Source organism: Bos grunniens, chromosome 10, assembly GCF_055505025.1.
Source record: "Bos grunniens cultivar Pamir isolate PY7600 chromosome 10, Bosgru_T2T1.0, whole genome shotgun sequence".
In the NCBI taxonomy this organism is placed as follows: Eukaryota; Metazoa; Chordata; class Mammalia; order Artiodactyla; family Bovidae; genus Bos; species Bos grunniens.
The window spans coordinates 36,363,981-36,381,419 of NC_141174.1; the positions used below are offsets into that span (position 1 = coordinate 36,363,981).

Sequence of the window (17,439 nt, forward strand, 5' to 3'; positions counted from 1 at the left end):
GCAGGTAGGTTCTGTACCACCAGCGCCATCTAAAATATAGGAAGTAGAACGAAGTAGATGTATCTTTTCAGGGTTCCAAATCATCTTTGATCTCGTTCAGATAATCCTTTAAATAAAAGATGTCTTATTTAGGAAAACATTATTTATATAAATTCCATATTAATACAGGAAAATTTAAACCTGGGGGAAAGAATAGATCTTCACTGAATTGTTAACAAGTAGCTTCCAGACAATAACAAAGTTTTGTTAGCTCCCTTCTACAGACAAGCTATGGTTTTTCCAGTAGACATGTATGGATGTAAGAGTCAAACCATAAGAAGGGTGAACAATGCAGAATTGATGCTTTTGAACTGTGGTGCTGGAAAAGAGTCTTGAGAGTCCCTTGAGCAGCAAGGAGATCAAACCAATCAATCCTAAAGGAAATCAACCCTGAAATTCATTGGAAGGACTGATGCTGAAACTGAAGCTCTACTATTTTGGCCACCTGACTGACTCACTGGAAAAGACCCTGATGCTGGGAAAGATTGAAGGCAAAAAGAGAACCAGGTGGCAGAGGATGAGATAGTTAGCGTCACCAACTCAACGGACATGAATTTGAGCAAACTCCAGGAGACAGTGAAGGACAAGGAAGTCTGGCATGTTGCAGTCCATGGGGTCACAGAGTCAGATATGACTTAGTGACTGAACTACAACAAAGACTCAGAAATTAATTGACCAGCCTAGTCTGATTGATTTCAACATTCATACTCTAGGAATCCTCTAGACATATTCCCTCCTATGGATATAAATAAATGGCCACCTGATAATACCTTCTTTTCCTCACTATCTCAACCCTTCCTTCTCCCCAGTACAGCAATGCTGAGGGCAACAAAGCTGCCTTGGGCTGATGACACCACCATGAAGCCAGGATGGAAATCTGCCTCACTCCTCCCATGTTCGCCTTTCAGAAAATCATGCATACCTTAGAAAGCTTTCCCAAAAGTGTAAACACACACACACACACAAACCCCTCTTTCATCTTTTAACTCTCTTCCTCTTTCCTCATTCTCAGGACACCTCTGCCTAAAAGTCTTCTTGGGTTCTCTATCATCTCTGCAGGATTAAATCAAATTCCTTAGTTTGCAAAGTCCTGCACAAACATCACTTCTGTTTTAACTTCTGTCTCTTACAGCCCAGCATTCTACAGCCTTCCAACCACTAAGAACTCATTATTTCTTGCACACAACCAGGCCCTTTCATAAGACAACATTTCTACGAATGGTATCTCTTCTGCTTGGAAAACAGCTTCAGGCCTGCTCTCTGCAATCCTCTTTATATATTAAACCAACTCCTATTCACCCTTCAAAATTCAGCTCAAGCTATATCCTCTGCAGTGGGGTTTTCCCTGATTCCCTCAGGCAGTTACCTGTATGTTTATAGTGTTTCCAGAATCCCCACCCCACCACCCTTTTTATTGCTATGCCTCTGCACCTGTGATACGGTATTAGTCATTTACTCAACACTGGGTATCCATGGACCAGGCATGGGAATATAGCAAGTTACCTTTGCATTCCCACTGCATGACACAAGGCCAGGAAACTAGTAGGCAGTCAGTAAGTGTTTGTTGAATGAAAAAGCAGAAGAACGACAAACAAGATCTTATCCAAGAAATATCATCAGGAAAGCCCATGCTCTTTTGCTTTCCTTTTACTCAATTTTGACTTAAAAAATCAACTCAGATGCCGCATACCTCTACTACGGAAACCAAAAATCATAAAAAAAAATCATAGAATTAACATCTTTATCCTCTAAAGAGAATAAATACACCCACAAGTTCTTTTCATTCTCCACAATTAGCTTTATCTCCAACATTACCATTTCAGGTAATCTTTTCTCTTGTATTTATTTATAAATACAGTAACCATCCTTTTGCCATTTATTTATTACAAACATGCAATTTCCCCACAAAATATGAACTGCTTTGTTAGTTAGTAAGTCTGTGGATTCACTTGTGAATCTCCATTTATTACACTATTTCCACTGGAAAATACATTTCAAGTTTAAATGACAAAAGTCATACACCAGTGCCACAGAATCTATTTTTCTTTGAAGAACTGCAAGTAAAGTCAACAGGTTCCATTTTTAGGTTTCAAATGACATTTTAGCATCAGAAACAGTCATCTACATACTAAGACTGTGCAGAAATCACAATGCTAACCTGTAACCTAGGCTGGTGGCTGAAGGACACGTATCTGAGGTTATGAGGGTTCTAGAAACAACCTTCTATCTCAGAGAACTGATCATGACCAGTAACCACTGACTAAATCCGGAGTGAACCACACATCCATAAGGACTAACTAAAGGATGTCTTTGGATCTCTGATGACTGTGAACCTGAGGCAAAGGATGAACCAGTGAACCTCTAGAATCTCAATAAACACTAAATTTAAAAGAACAGAAAGTTAGTATCAAAATACATTCCACAGATTTCAAATAAACCATGTTTAATGTGAAGGATTATCTCCCTATTTAAAGTTGGTCCTGGAGAAAACAAAGCCAAGTGTACACTAATTCTGTTATACTGACATCAAGCCCCAGATATGAATTTCATTCTCATTTACCACATTTTAAAATCTCTCAACTCCAGAAGAAATATGTGTTTGTTTAACTCATAATTACAAAATAAGGTAAGTGATATATGAGGATTTTGGTATAGGAAAAATCAGCCAGCCAATGAATGAGTCATTCTAACAGCCTAGTTTTCTGAATGGGTAATAGCTTTACATACCAAAAGAGCTTTGGAGGTTAATTACCTTGAGAGTTAGTATTTGCAGTGTTTATGGCAGATTTCCCTTCCTTCCCAAAGAATGTATTTAAAAATGTATCTTTTTTGGTCATTTTTTTGGTCCTTCACTCTCATTAATGGTAAATAGCAATTATGGACTTAGCTAATTGCAAAGTAATGTCTGAAAGGCCAGTTGAGAATCCCTACCCTAATATTCCCAAACCTTCAGGGCTTTTGCTCCCAGTTCTTATATTTAAAGCTATAATTTTCCTATTTCCTAGTTGTCAAACTGTCAGGGGTCAGTTTTCACTGTTGGTTACAGCAGCTCCTCACCCCATTCTAAATTGTGCTACCGTGTATGTGCTATAGATCATTTGTCAAATAAGAAAAAAAAAAAAGTTAGGACTGTTATTTAAAATAAGAGTAAGTTCCGAAAGAGGGTCTGAAGTATTCTCCCAGACTTTATGCCGTCTATTTCGGTTGCTGAGTAGGCATATTTGCCCCTTTCTTGGTTCTCGGCTAGGTTCCAGATACTTAAGAGAGCTGTGCTCCAGACTCAGGCATTCTGTGACAAATCTTATTGCTCTTTATGATCCCCCTCCTAATGCAGATGTAAACCAAACTATCACATGACCTCACTAATGAATTTCTGTACTTGCCAAACAACAAAACAAATGCAAAGTTTCCAAGGAAGCAAAATATTCAGGTTGAAAGATTAATCCCGAAACTGGAAAATGCTCCCTACATTACATAATAGTTACGGTTTCATATATTTACAGCATTTAGCATCATGACCAGGTAGGTAGCTTACACAAGTAAATATGGTTAAAAAAAAAAATGTAGGGGAAAAATTACCAAATGATTTTTTTAAACTCACATAAGTTCAGTTTTTTCTCAGTTTATTACATTATTAGATACCTAGGCTAAGAAATTTCTTTTTAATTTCACACATCTATTGACTTACTAAACTGATGGCTGCTATACTAGGGAAAAGTCTTCTCTTTTACTCAAAGGGAAAAATGGTTGCTCAAACGTGTGAGTAACCTAAAGGTTAATATCATTATTTTAAACAGTCCCTACAAGCACTGACGTCAAGCATTCAACATAAATTACTGTACTTAAATTGTACTTAAAGTTTATATAACCTTGTTCATCAAACCTGAGAAAGCAAAACCAAGCAGGTGATCCAGGCTACCCTGTCACATTGAGAATGGGAGTAAAGAGAGTAGGTCATCAGTTATCCTAGTTATATTTCCACACCCTGATGAAGGAGGCTGGTCCTCCAGCTATGTATAAAGACAGAACTGAAGGGGAAGGGGGCCTTGCCATGGCCACCCTTGTGAGTAACACCCAGGGTGGGCTGTTAGGTTCAGGCTGAATCCCCTAGGGCTTTGTGGGCTTTCCCTCGGAATGGCCCACCATACTAGGCAGCGCTGGATCCTTTGGGTGCAGTCCTGTCTGGTCAGGAAAAGGCCTGTGAAGATTTCCAGTGGTCACTGCCAGCCTATGATTCTATATATGGAAACATCCCATCCTAGTGTGTCCAGCATTGTGAGCACCACACCAGGGAGGAGGAGTGAGCAGCAGACCAGCCTCCCTCTTGCGGCCCGTCAGCACACTCACTTTGGTGTCTCCCAGGCCCTGCTGCCCTGAACTGGACCTTGTCATCAAATGGCAGCCCAGACCTCTGCTGAGTCTTGCAGGCTGGCGGCTCTAACATGGAACAGCTGGAAGAGGACCCTGCATTCTTTTCTCTGCATAAACACTGGGGGCTCTGTTCACCATCCTGCTGCAGCATGAACTAAAGAATTTCCCCATCCCAAATTACAACCAACAGACCTTTCCCCAACCCCCACCCTCACCCCCTACCCCCAGCCCCGGATATAATTCCAGTCTGTCACCACCCATGCTAGCAAATAGCAAACTGCTGAATATATCTCAGTATATTCACTTTCTATACTAGTTGAGGTGTCTGTAAATACAATAGCAGGGTAACAGGAAACAATTCTGTTATGTTCAGTAAAGTTTCCTGACAAAACCGTTAAAGACACTGATTCATGCCTGCTCCCTATGAGACCCTTTCTATAAGACGCGTATCAATATAAACAAAGTCGTGATAGTTAAGTATAACCACGTAGTATATGAAATGCAAATATCATTTTAATAGTCTGTAGCATCACCTACAAATTATTCTGAAAACAGAGCTCTCAAACTGGAATATCGGTGGAGGGGAAAAAAATGAATGTAAAATTGGGTTTTCATATGTTACTCATATAGCCTAATCAAAGCTCAGCTTCTGAAGGGCAGTCTCAGGCTTCTTCATGTGTTGCTGAAATCCAGAGAGCCACGTTGCCCAAAAGGAGGAAAGAAAAAAAGCCCAGAAAATCCAGACTCTACGTGACCTGACTTAATTATTTCCCAGGAAACTGCATGAGAGAAAAATCAATCATTCATGCTACCGTAGCTACCACACGGAATGAACTGAAGGAGTTGACAGTGGGCAAAAAAAACCCCCGAAGCTGCCAGCGGAGGTAAGTGGGCGGCACGGCCTGGGGAGCGGGCGGCTTGCGGGGGAGATGCCAAGGACCCGGGGGCCGCCGTGGTTCGGTCCCCAAGGACCGGCGATCTGGGGTGGGGCCAGGCCCGAGGCTGGGCAGCGGCGGTTGGGGGTGGGGAGGGGAACCGGGACCGCGGGACGGCGGCGGCGGCCGAGCACTTACCCGGACTGTTGGCCTCGCCTTCGAGGACGTGCAGCTCGGCGCAGTCGGCCAGCGAGTGCTCCAGGCAAAGCTGGAGGAAGCGGGCCTGGGTCTGGCTCACGCGCTTGAGCAGCGACAGCAGCGCAACGGTCTGCTCGCACTCGTTCCAGCCCTTAAACCAGCCCGCCAGCACCCCGACCTGGTCGCGAAACATCATGGTTAGGGGGCGGCCCTCAGTCTACAAAGCCCCCGGGGCGCCCCAGCCCGCCCCGCCCGCCCCAAAGTTTGGCGGAGCCGCAGCCCCGCGGCCGCCGGAGACGCGTTCCCGTTCCAAGGTGGCTCTGGTGCCCGGACGCTGCAGGTACTGCCTCGGCTCCTGCCTCTCTCGTCTGGTTTCAGTTACGTTCTGGTGGTTCTGGCTGATTTCCCCAGAGATGATGACAGACAGTAGCACGGAAATATTTCTTTTTTAAAAAAATAACGATTAAAAAAAAATTTCCCCACAAGGCACACAAACTGAATGAAGAAGGCTCTCTTTCCCCCTCCCCTCTTCTCGCAGCTTCGGGATGGTGATTTCCGGCGTCCCGGGGTCTCTTCCCTGCTGGGCAGCAGCTCGGACCCTTCACACCCGCATTCCCGAGTGGCGATCACCACTGGAAGGAGAGAAAAGGCTGCAGTGAGACCTCGGCCAGCGAGGGAGTGCGCCGGGAAGCGAGTGCATCTGAGGGGGCGGAGGGGGGCGCGCCGCGGGGTCTTAGTCCCCCAAATTCCGGCCGCCCCCTCCGCACCCGGATGCTGGAGAGGAGCTATTCTCGTTCTGGGAAAGGCAAGAAGCCTCCTTCCCAGGTGCGTGAGGAAGACCGCACGGCTTCCTGTTGCTGCCGCTGCGAACGGCTAGTGCTCCCCACACACCCCGCCCGGGGTGGCCTCGGGGGCTGTGCCTGCAAACGCCCGCACCAGCAACAGATCTTCCTCGCGCAGAAAACTTGCACTGCGGCTGCGAAGGGGCGCGGGGGTGGGGGTGGGGGCTAATGCAAAGCAGAGGCGGAGGCGCGGCAGCCCGAGTTCCTTCCTCCTCCTCCTCTCCCTCCTCCTCCTCCGCCACCTCTTCCTCCTCCTCCTCTCGGAGAAGCAGCCGAACGGCTGCAGCTCCATCTACAGCAACAGCCAGCATCTCCACCGCCAGGCGCCCCTCTGGATTTAGGCCGTGAGCAGCCGCGGCAGCAGCTCGAGACAAAAATAAACTCTCCCCACCCAGAGCTCAGCGCCCAGCGGGCAGAGGCGCAGCCGGAGCCTCGGCTCCCGCGAGCCGCTCGGCTCCAGCCCACCCGGGAGGTCTCTGAGGGTCCGCTTCGCCCTGAGCGATCAGATGTGTGCGTGCGTGTGCGTGCGTGTGTACTCGAGTGTGTGCTGTAGGCATCCTGCCCCAGCTCCCGCCGCCTACGGGCGGGTCCGGTCGGCCCAGCGCCTGGCCCGCGCGTCCCAGGCCGAAGTCGGCACGGCCACTGGCGCACGCCGAGCGCGGAGACAGTCGGCGCCCACAGCACTGCCTCCCCCAGCGGGCAGGGCGGTTCCGTGGGGACTGCGGCTCAGTGCCGCCGGCACACGCCCCCGAACGACCGCGAAGAAGAAAAGTTCGGTTTCGAGGGCTCCCCCAGTCCTAACCCTGTCCGGGTGGCCGCCAGCGGCGAAGTAGAGAGAGCCCAGCGACTCGGCCAGCCCTCGAGGGGCGGCTCGCTCTCAGCACCCCCGTTTCCCGGTTCCCAGAACTTCTCGAGCGGAAGCGGGGGAAGGCCCCCGGGAAGCGGACCCAGAGACCGCGGGCCCCCCGGCCTGGGGCGTAGGACAGAGTGCGCTCACCTCGGAGCGGCTCATCCCGGCGGCTCGGGGCCCCACGCGCGGGTCCGGGGCGGCTGTGGCTCTCAGCGAGGTTGGGGGCGCCCGGAGGGCGGGCTGCGGGCCATGCCGTCGGGGCGGGCGGCGCTGAGAGAGTGCGGCGCTGCGGGATCGGGCCGCCGCCGCCGCCGCTCCTGCTGCCTCCAGTGTAGGCTCGCGGAGGACTGAGCCGCCCGAGCCGGAGCTCCCCACATGCTACTGATTAACATACACCATTACATCATGGGCTTGGCAGGGAGCGCCCAAGCGGGGGGAGAGGAACCCGGGCGGCGGCGGCGGCGGCACGCGGGGGGAGTCGGGGGAGGATCCCCGGACCCGGCCGGCGGCGGGGGTGGGGGGAGGTGGATTCCTAAGTGGGGACCAGAAAAGGGGAGGAGAGCGGAGAGGGAGGAGCCAGATGGCGCAGAGGGGTCGGGTTGGAGGAACGGCGGGGCGGAGAGGGAAGAAGTTTGGGGAAGGGGAGGGATCCAAGTAAATTCCTGCCCTCTGCTGTTTGCCTGTTCTGGAGGGGCCAGGGCGCTTGAGCAGCCGGAGTGCGGACGGGAGGGGACCCGGAGGGTGCTTGAGCGGGGGCGGTGCTGCCACCGGCTGCTCGTCCTTGTGAATGTGGTGCGCGGACTCCGGTGACCCCTCGGCCCTACTGGGGCCCAGGGGTGGGCAGAGACCTAGGGTCAAGGACGCTGGGGGTGTGGTCGGATTCCGGGGGTCGCAGAAGCAAAGGGCGGAGGAGGCCGAGGGGTCGTTTGTAGGGCTGGAAAGTGCCTGGGCACGAGGCTCCGTGCGGCCCATGTCCTGTGAGCACGAGAAGTTCCCGGGCTGCTCACCTCTCGCTCGGGTCGGATCTCAGATGTCCTTTGCTCTTGTGGGTGGCCCCGGCCCCTTTGGGGCCTCGCTCTCCCCTGGGGAAGCCGCCCGACTTTGGGGGCCCGCCGGGAAACTATGCCTGGCGCCCTGGCTGCGGCTGCGGCTCCGGCTGCGGGCCTGGAGCGGAAAGGAGCTCCGCCGCGGGCGGCAAGGAGGCGGGCGAGGCCACCTGTCAGCGCGTCTGCGTCGTCGCAGGGCTGGGCAGCCTTCACCTGGCCCTGCAGAGTGCGCGAGGCCTGGGCCGGGCAGGGGGCTTCAGAGGTCCTGGCCGCCCGCGCCAGGGGGTGGGGTGGAATTGTGGGGTGCGGGGTGCAGCGCTGAGGCCAGGCAGCACAGGGAGGTCTGGGAAAGTGGCCTCGGCTGATCTCCAAAGTAGAGAACTGGTTAAAAATACCCTAAAACCTAAAAATCTCGGTGCCTTCTGATATTAATTGAATATGCACAAGAGGACTTGGTGACCAAATCCAGACTATTCCCCCATGTTTTAAGTGAAAACACAGAGCCCTCGAACATTTCTCCAGCAACCTGTGGCTTTCTTTATGAGTACTTCTGAGACATTTGTGAAACGCATGCTTCAAATCCAGCCTCTTTACTCTCGCTAATACAGTAGTGTTGAAGATAAAGTGTCTGAGATATTATCCACGGATTTAACACTTCCTTCTTTAACTCCAGCCTATGTCCCTGGATTTTCAATCATTTCTTTCTTCCTCCCTCAAACCTAGTTTCTGCACCATTTAGTTCTGTGAGACACGTGACAGCACCTAACCATCTGCTGGGGTATTGAAAGGTCTGTGGAGCTGCAGAAATGTAGGTGTTACCATTAAAATAGGGTATGTGAATAATTTTCTTAAGCTCATTATTAGCCAGCCAGGAAAGGTATCTGCATAATTTAATGAATATTTTACCCCCAAAACAAGAATTCTAGAGTCAACGTTTTAATTTTGTTTTGTCTTATTATTACAGAAGCAGGAAATCTTGAAGTATTTTCTCCAAAATGTTATTATCACTAGCTAGTACTTAGTAATAATCGCTATCAGAAAATGGGGAAAAGGTTTCCAGCACGTGCTATCTCAGTATACACCTTGCTATCAACTGCAACCAAAACAGAAATTGCCCACCTGGGGCTTCCGGAAGCCTCCGAGAGTGTTTTGTTTTGTTTTTTAAAGAAAGTGGGAAAAGTCACTTTCATTAATTATTGTCACCTGCAGTTTACTAACTCAATAGTAAAACTAAAAAACAAACAGGCGAATTGAAGTCTATTTAAACTGAAGAAAGAAAATACTGCCACCTACTGGAAAAGTGTACTGCTTACAGCAGCCTTTGACCTAAGGAAAGATTTAGCTAATTTTTTGGCTATTTTTTGAAAAATACAAAAAGGAGCGTCAATGAGTTGCCAACCTGCCTTGTTTTTGTGGGTTCACAATACTTGTGCCTTCCCTTGCCTCTGGGCCTTTCCCCTAGTAGTGGAGATGAAACCCAGAGTGGAGATGAAACCCAGTGAGGCTGCTTCACTTCCTCACAGAGTGAAGTCACACTGAAGGAAGGAAACCAATACTCTCAGTTAAATATATATTTTTGTCTTAATACGGATTTTTCCTATTCAAACCTCTACCCAGTTTTTATGGATAAAGACCCTGATTCTGGGAGGGATTGAGGGCAGTAGAAGGGGACGACAGAGGATGAGATGGCTGGATGGCATCACTGACCCGATGGACGTGAGTCTGAGTGAACTCCGGGAGTTGGTGATGCACTGGGAGGCCTGGCGTGCTGCGATTCATGGGGTCGCAAGGAGTCGGACACGACTGAGCAACTGAACTGAACTTTACTGAAGAAGTGGCTGTGCTCAGACACTCAGTCATTGAATTGGACACTCAGTCCGATTCCTTGCCGACCTCATGGACTGTAGCCCTCCAGGCTCTTCTGTCCATGGGATTTTCCAAGTGAGAATAATAGAGTGGATTGTCATTTCCTCCTTTAGGGGATATTCCTGACCCAGGGATCAAACCCATGTCTCTTACATTCCCTGCATTGGTAGGCAGATTCTTTACCACTAGCACCACCTGGAAAGATTAAGAAGTGGCTAACAATGACTAAATACCCACATGACTTGGAAAAGGAGTTTTAGTGCAAATTCTAACTTCCAGAGAATAGATGATTAGGCAGTAACATAGGAGAAGTGGGATTTTATTAACAGATGAGCTAGAAACATGGCTGGCAGGGAGGGAAGCCCAGGAGACAAGCCCAGATACTTCTCTGTACACTGTACTCAGAAAGGTGCAGAACTGATGAGCATGGAGGCAAGAATAAGCTATGCTGGCCAAGCAGTAGAGAAGGATTTGACTATGAAAATATTAGACTTGGGTGACTGAACAGAAATACCCAGGAGTGAGGAAATCTGAAGACTGATTGAAAGTGAGCCAAGCTGGCATTTGCCTCAGATGGAACTCTCTCTCTGTAATATTTGCCGCTAGGATCTAGTGTGCTTCCTGAAGAGTAAGCACAGCTCCAGTCAAGTAGTTTCTGTATTGAGAATATTATTGAAAAATAATTATAACGCCTGCTCTCATAAACTTGTTAGGAGGTCTGAAAGTAACTGGCACGTTACTTTGTACATAATAGGTACTTGATATGTATTTTTATATATAATATAGTTTTCCTTCTTTGTAGGCACAGAGTATGTTAATTTGGCTAATTTACATCTTGGGTCTGCATCATAAACAGGCTTTTTCATTCTTCAAAAACGTGCCCTCTCAAAAGCCCTGTAATAAGTCCTAGGAGAGGATTGCCAGGGCTTGAATTAGGATTCGAGGGGATGAAGAGAGTGATGTGGAGGAAGAAACTACAGAACTGGTGACAGATGGAATGTGGGAAGGCTAAATCAGGAGTCAGGTCTGCTAAGATAGCAACAGTGAAAGGCAAGCTGGGTGAGGCCCAGGAGCCGCGGCTTAGGGAGACTAAACTTGAGTTCAGATCTCATTAGAAGGAGTTCAGAAATATCTCAGTGTTGGCAGGGGCACACATTCAGAGAGAAAGCCGGTATTCTGTTAGCCCAGGGTAGAGAGCTAATGGCCAGCACCAATTTCCTATATCCCTAACACCGTTTTATACCAGCACCAGGATCATGGCTGCTGACTCAGTTCAGTTCAGTCGCTCAGTCATGTCTGATTCTTTTCGACCACATGGACTGTAGCACACCAGTCTTCCTTGTCTATCACCAACTCCCGAAGCTTGCTCAAACTCATGTCCATCGAGTCGGTGATGCCATCCAACCTGGGCTGTTGACTGGCCCGAGTAAACCTGGCCAGACCAGCCAGTGGTAAAGCATAAAGCAGTGAGACTCTTGAGGAATCTGCTTTTGCTTTTCACTCACTCTCAATATAGTATTCAGATTTTCTTCAGTTACTCAATTTAGACGATCTTTCCAGAAAAAAAAAAAAAAAGACTTCTTAAACCCAGTGGTAGGAAAACTATCCATGATGACCTATAAAGTTGGGATAGGAGGGGAGAGGGAGGCTCAAGAGGGAGGAGATACGTATATAATTATGACTGATTTGCATTGTTGTACAGCAGAAACCAACACAACATTGTAAAGCAATTATCCTTCAATTAAATTTTCTTGAATTGAAAAACAAAAAAGGAATGCCACTACCCAAAGGCCATTCCCTGGTGGCTCATACCATAAAGAATCCGCCTGCAATGTGGGAGACCTGGGTTTGATCCCAAGGTTGGGAAGATCCCTGGGAGAAGGAAAAGGCTACTCACTCCAGTATTCTGGCCTGGAGAATTCCATGGACAGAGGAGCCTGGCAGGCTACAGTCCCTGGGGTTGCAGAGTCGGATATGACTGAGCAGTTTTCATTTCACGTCACTTCACCCAAAAGCCATAACAGATGTGATTAGTTACTCTTCAGGAGTCAAATATGAATATGAATTGGATGGACTTGTTGAATCCATGAGGAAAAGCTTTTTAAAATTTTTGTAAAATATATATAACATAAATTTACCCTTTTAACCAGTCTTAAGCGTAAAATTGCATCACATGAAGTACATTCACATTGTTTGTACACCCATCTTGAAGTATCCATTTCCAGGTCTTTTTCATCTCACCAAACTGAATTTCTGTACCTGTTAAACAATAAATCTTCATTCCTCCCTGCCCTCGGTCTCTGCGCACCACCATTTCTATGAATTTGTCTATTCTAGGTACCTCATAAGTGGACTCATAAAATATTGTCCTTTTGTGTCTGACTTATTTCACTTAGCATAATGTTTTCAAGCTTCATCCACATTATGGCATGTATCAGAATGTTATTCCTTTTTAAGACTGATTAATGTTGCATGAAGACAACTTTTGAGACAGCTTTCTCTAGAATGGAGTTTGATAAGAAAGGTGAACTCTAGTTTGTAGGGTGTACAGTCAGGTAAATTGTCTTTTTGACTGATTTCTAAAGAGTATAATCCAAACTTACTACCTGGCACTTAAATAAAACACAAATTCAATTGAACCACAATTTCAAACACAAATGCAGATGGGTTCACACTTTTTAAAAATAAGTAAATGTGTGAAATATTAAACTATAGTTTTTTTACAGTAAAATATCTTACATCATAGGTAAATTTGCAAATAAATATAGTCAAAAGGTTAAATATAAGTGTTGTAAACTACTCCTATTTATTGGCTTTGTATAGGTTAGGATTACGAAAGTAGGAGATCTTTTAGAGGGATAAATTGCCCTAGATTATCATGAGAGGAAAGAAAGCAAAAATTATTCGTTCTAGAAGTAGTCAAATCCTAATTCTGATCTTTGTTGTTGATTTGAGAATTGCCAGTATCTTTTTGAACTGAAAATGCACTTGAAACATGTCCACGGTTTTAAATATGAGGTTGGCACAAAAGTAATTGCAGTTTTGGACCATGAATTTTAAATCATCATAACTAGGCTCAGACACATTTTTATTAATTAAAATAAGAACAACACAGTTTGCCAGTGAGAAATAAGTTTGTTTATTCCTATAGTGTAGAACTCTGTGCTTCGGGATTTGAGGAAATCTTGGAAAGCATTTTCTGCCTCCAACTGGTTGTGGAAGCATTTTCCCTGCAAAAAGGTGCCTTAAGAACTGGGAGTCAAGTTGGTGAGAAGTCAAGTGAATATGGCAGATGAAGAAAAACTTCATAGCCCAGTTCTGAAGCACTGATTGTGCAAGTCAGGCATTGTCGTGGAGAAGAATTGGGCCCTTTCTGTTGACCAGTGACAGCTGCAGGCATTGCAGTTTGTGGTGCATCTCATCGATCTGCTGAGCATACTTCTCAGATGTCATGGTTTCACTGGGATTCAGAAAGCTGTAGTGGATCAGAGCAGCAGCGGACCACCAGTGACCATGACCTTTCTTTGGTGCAAGTTTGGCTTTGGGAAGAGCTTTGGAGTTTCTTCTCGGTCCAACCACTGAGTTGGTCTTGCAGATTATTGTACAAAATCCACTTTTCATTGCATGTCACAATCTGATCAAGAAATGGTTCATTGTTGTCGTGTAGAATAAGAGAAGACAACTTATTTGACAACTTCAAAATTATTATTATTATTTTTAATTTGTGGTCAGCTCATGAGGCACCCACTTATCGAGGTTTTTCAACTTTCCAATTTGCTTTAAATGCCTAGTGACCGTAGAATGGGCCATGTTGAGTTCTTTGGCAAGTTCTCATGTACTGTAAGAAAGTCAGCTTTGATGATTGCTTTCAATTGGTCCTTGTCAACTTCCAATGGACAGCCACTATGCTCCTCATCTTCAAGTCTGTGTCCTTTACAAAACTTCTTGAACCACCACTGCCCTGTACGTTCATCTCATTAGCAGTTCCTGGACCAAATGCATTGTTGATGTCTCGAGTTTTCTCTGCTGCTTTATGACTCATTTTGAACTTCAATAAAAAAATTGCTCAAATCTGCTTTTTGTCTAACATTATTTCTATAGTCTAAAATAAACATAAGATAAACAGCAGGTATGTCATTAGCAAAAGAAAACATAAAGCGAGAAATGGACATTAAAATGATGTATAACCACATTTGTTTAAGAATGCATTCCAATATCAAATGGCAACGTTCAACAATGCAAAACAGCAATTACTTTTTTACTAACCTAACAGCTGACATTTTTTTCTACATTTATTTTGTACTGGAAAATAGCTGATCATTTTTTATTTGTATGGGAGTATAGATGATTGATGAGGATGAAGGAGGAGAATGAAAAAGCTGGCTTAAAACTAAATTTTAAAAAACTAAGATCGTGGCATCTGGCTCTATTACTTCATGGCAAAGAGAAGGGGAAAAAGTGGAAGTAGCAACAGATTTCCTCTTCTTGGGCTCTAAAATCACTGTGGATGGTGACTGCAGCCTTGAAATCAGAAGACGTTTGCTTCTTGGTAGGAAAGCTATGACAAATCTAGATAGTGTGTTGTAAAGCAGGGACTCACTCTGCCGACAAAGGTCTGTATCAGTCAAGGCTATGATCTTCCCAGTGGTCAGGTAAGGTTGTGAGAGCTGGACGGTAAAGAAGGCAGAGAGCTGAAGAATTGATGCTTTTGAACAGTGGTACTGGAGAAGACTCCAGAGAGTCCCTTGGACAGCAAGGAGACCAAACTAGTCAATCTCAAGGGAAATCAACCCTCAATACTCATTGGAAGGACGGATGCTAAAGCTGAAACTCCAGTATTTCGGTCATCTGATGAAAACAGTGGACTCGCTGGATGCTGGGAAAGACTGAGGGCAGAAGGAAAAGAGGGCATCAGATGATGAGATGACTGAATGGCATCACTGACGCAACGGATATGAATTTGGGCAAACTTTGGGAGATGGTGAGGGACCAAGAGGCCTGCGTGCTACAGTCAGTCCATGGGGTCGCAAAGAGTCAGACGCGACTGGGTGACTGAAAACAACATAGCTGATTAACGGGCTTCCCAGGGGTGCTAGTAGTAAAGAACCCATTTGTCAATGCAGGAGACATAAGAGACTTGGGTTTGATTCCTTGGGTTGGGAAGATCCCCTGGAGGAGGGCATAGTAACCCACTCCAGTTTCCCTTGCCTGGAGAAGTACCCACGGACAGAAGAGCCTGGCAGGCTGCAGTCTATAGGGTCGCAAAGAGTCGGACACTACTGAAGCGACTAACACGCACATACTACTTAACACGCACATAACTGATTAACAATATTGTGATAGTTTCAGGTAGACAGCAAAGGGAGTCAGCCATACATATGCACGTATCCATTCTCACCCAAACTCCCCTCCCATCAACATGGAGCAGTGTTCTCTGTGCTATGCAGTAGGTCCTTGTTGGTTATCCATTTTAAACAGAGCAGTGTACATATCAATCCCAAACTCCCTAACAATCCCTAAATAGCTGAAATTTTGTAATGTACACATCTAAGGTCATATTTCTATAATCTAAACAAAGATCAGACTCCCCTTCTCCAATATTCTTTAAAGCAACCTCTCTGTCGTGAGAACATTCCAAGACTGCTGGCACCAACCTTCTCTTAACCAGATACTACTGTTGCATAGGATACATTAAATATTGATTAATCCCACATTTTCCACATCCTTGGAATGTCCCTAGTTAGAAAGTTTATGAGAAACTGCCTGGTTACACATTTAAATTTTATTGCAAAATTTCTCAGAGCCTTTGTTATGCTAGCATTCATTGTGCTCTTCTGGAGAGTACAGTATATGGCAGGCCGGGTTCCTGGAGCCCAGAACACATTCTTCATAGGTCTTGTAGTACAGTGTTGCCTGGGATATGGTTTGGGAAATGCTGGGTCTGATAACGGGTTGATGAATTTATTTGTAAGGCAGCAATGGAGAAATAGACATAGAGAACAGACTTACGGACACAGGGAGAGGGGAAGAAAGAGTGAGATATATGGAAGAGTAACATGGAAACTTACATTCAGATCAGATAAAATGAGATCAGTCGCTCAGTCGTGTCCAACTCTTTGCGACCCCATGAATCGCAGCACGCCAGGCCTCCCTGTCCATCACCAACTCCCGGAGTTCACTCAGACTCATGTCCATCCGGTCAGTGATGCCATCCAGCCATCTCATCCTCTGTCATCCCCTTCTCCTCCTGCCCCCAATCCCTCCCAGCATCAGAGTCTTTTCCAATGAGTCAACTCTTCACATGAGGTGGCCAAAGTACTGGAGTTTCAGCTTTAGCATCATTCCTTCCAAAGAAATCCCAGGGCCGATCTCCTTCAGAATGGACTGGTTGGATCTCCTTGCAGTCCAAGGGACTCTCAAGAGTCTTCTCCAACACCACAGTTCAAAAGCATCAATTCTTCGGCGCTCAGCCTTCTTCACAGTCCAACGCTCACATCCATACATGACCACAGGAAAAACCATGGAAAAACCACAGGAAAAAAAGCCTTGACTAGACGAAGCTTTGTTGGCAAAGTAACGTCTCTGCTTTTTTTTTTTTTTTTACGTCTCTGCTTTTTTTTTTTTTTTTACGTCTCTGCTTTTGAATATGCTATCTAGGTTGGTCATAACTTTCCTTCCTAGGAGGAAGCGTCTTTTAATTTCATGGCTGCAGTCACCATCTGCAGTGATTTTGGAGCCCAGAAAAATAAAGTCTGACACTGTTTCCACTGTTTCCCCATCTATTTCCCATGAAGTGATGGGACCGGATGCCATGATCTTCGTTTTCTGAATGTTGAGCTTTAAGCCAACTTTTTCACTCTCCACTTTCACTTTCATCAAGAGGCTTTTGAGTTCCTCTTCACTTTGTGCCATAAGGGTGGGGTCATCTGCATATCTGAGGTTATTGATATTTCTCCCAGCAATCTTGATTCCAGCTTGTTTCTTCCAGTCCAGCATTTCTCATGATGTACTCTGCATATAAGTTAAATAAGCAGGGTGACAATATACAGCCTTGACATACTCCTTTTCCTATTTGGAACCAGTCTGTTGTTCCATGTCCAGTTCTAACTGTTGCTTCCTGACCTGCATACAGATTTCTCAAGAGGCAGATCCGGTGGTCTGGTATTCCCATCTCTTTCAGAATTTTCCACAGTTTATTGTGATCCACACAGTCAAAGGCTTTGGCATAGTCAATAAAGCAGAAATAGATGTTTTTCTGGAACTCTCTTGCTTTTTCCATGAGCCAGCGGATGTTGGCAATTTGATCTCTGGTTCCTCTGCCTTTCTAAAACCAGCTTGAACATCAGGAAGTT

General features: G+C 46.1%; 1 protein-coding gene across 2 annotated transcripts in view; it reads right to left on the reverse strand.

Moving 5' to 3' along the window:
- The window catches only part of SAMD4A (sterile alpha motif domain containing 4A), a 222,222-nt gene extending 214,759 nt beyond the window's left edge, over positions 1-7,463 (reverse strand). For both annotated transcript variants that reach the window (XM_086320605.1, XM_086320604.1), the window contains exons 1-2: positions 7,323-7,463; positions 5,484-6,115 (exon numbers count right to left, since the gene is read on the reverse strand). In XM_086320605.1, coding sequence (XP_086176731.1) covers positions 5,484-5,679 — 196 coding nt within the window. In that variant the 5' untranslated portion in view covers positions 5,680-6,115; positions 7,323-7,463. The remainder of the gene's footprint in view (positions 1-5,483; positions 6,116-7,322) is intronic.
- Positions 7,464-17,439: the final 9,976 nt, after the last annotated feature.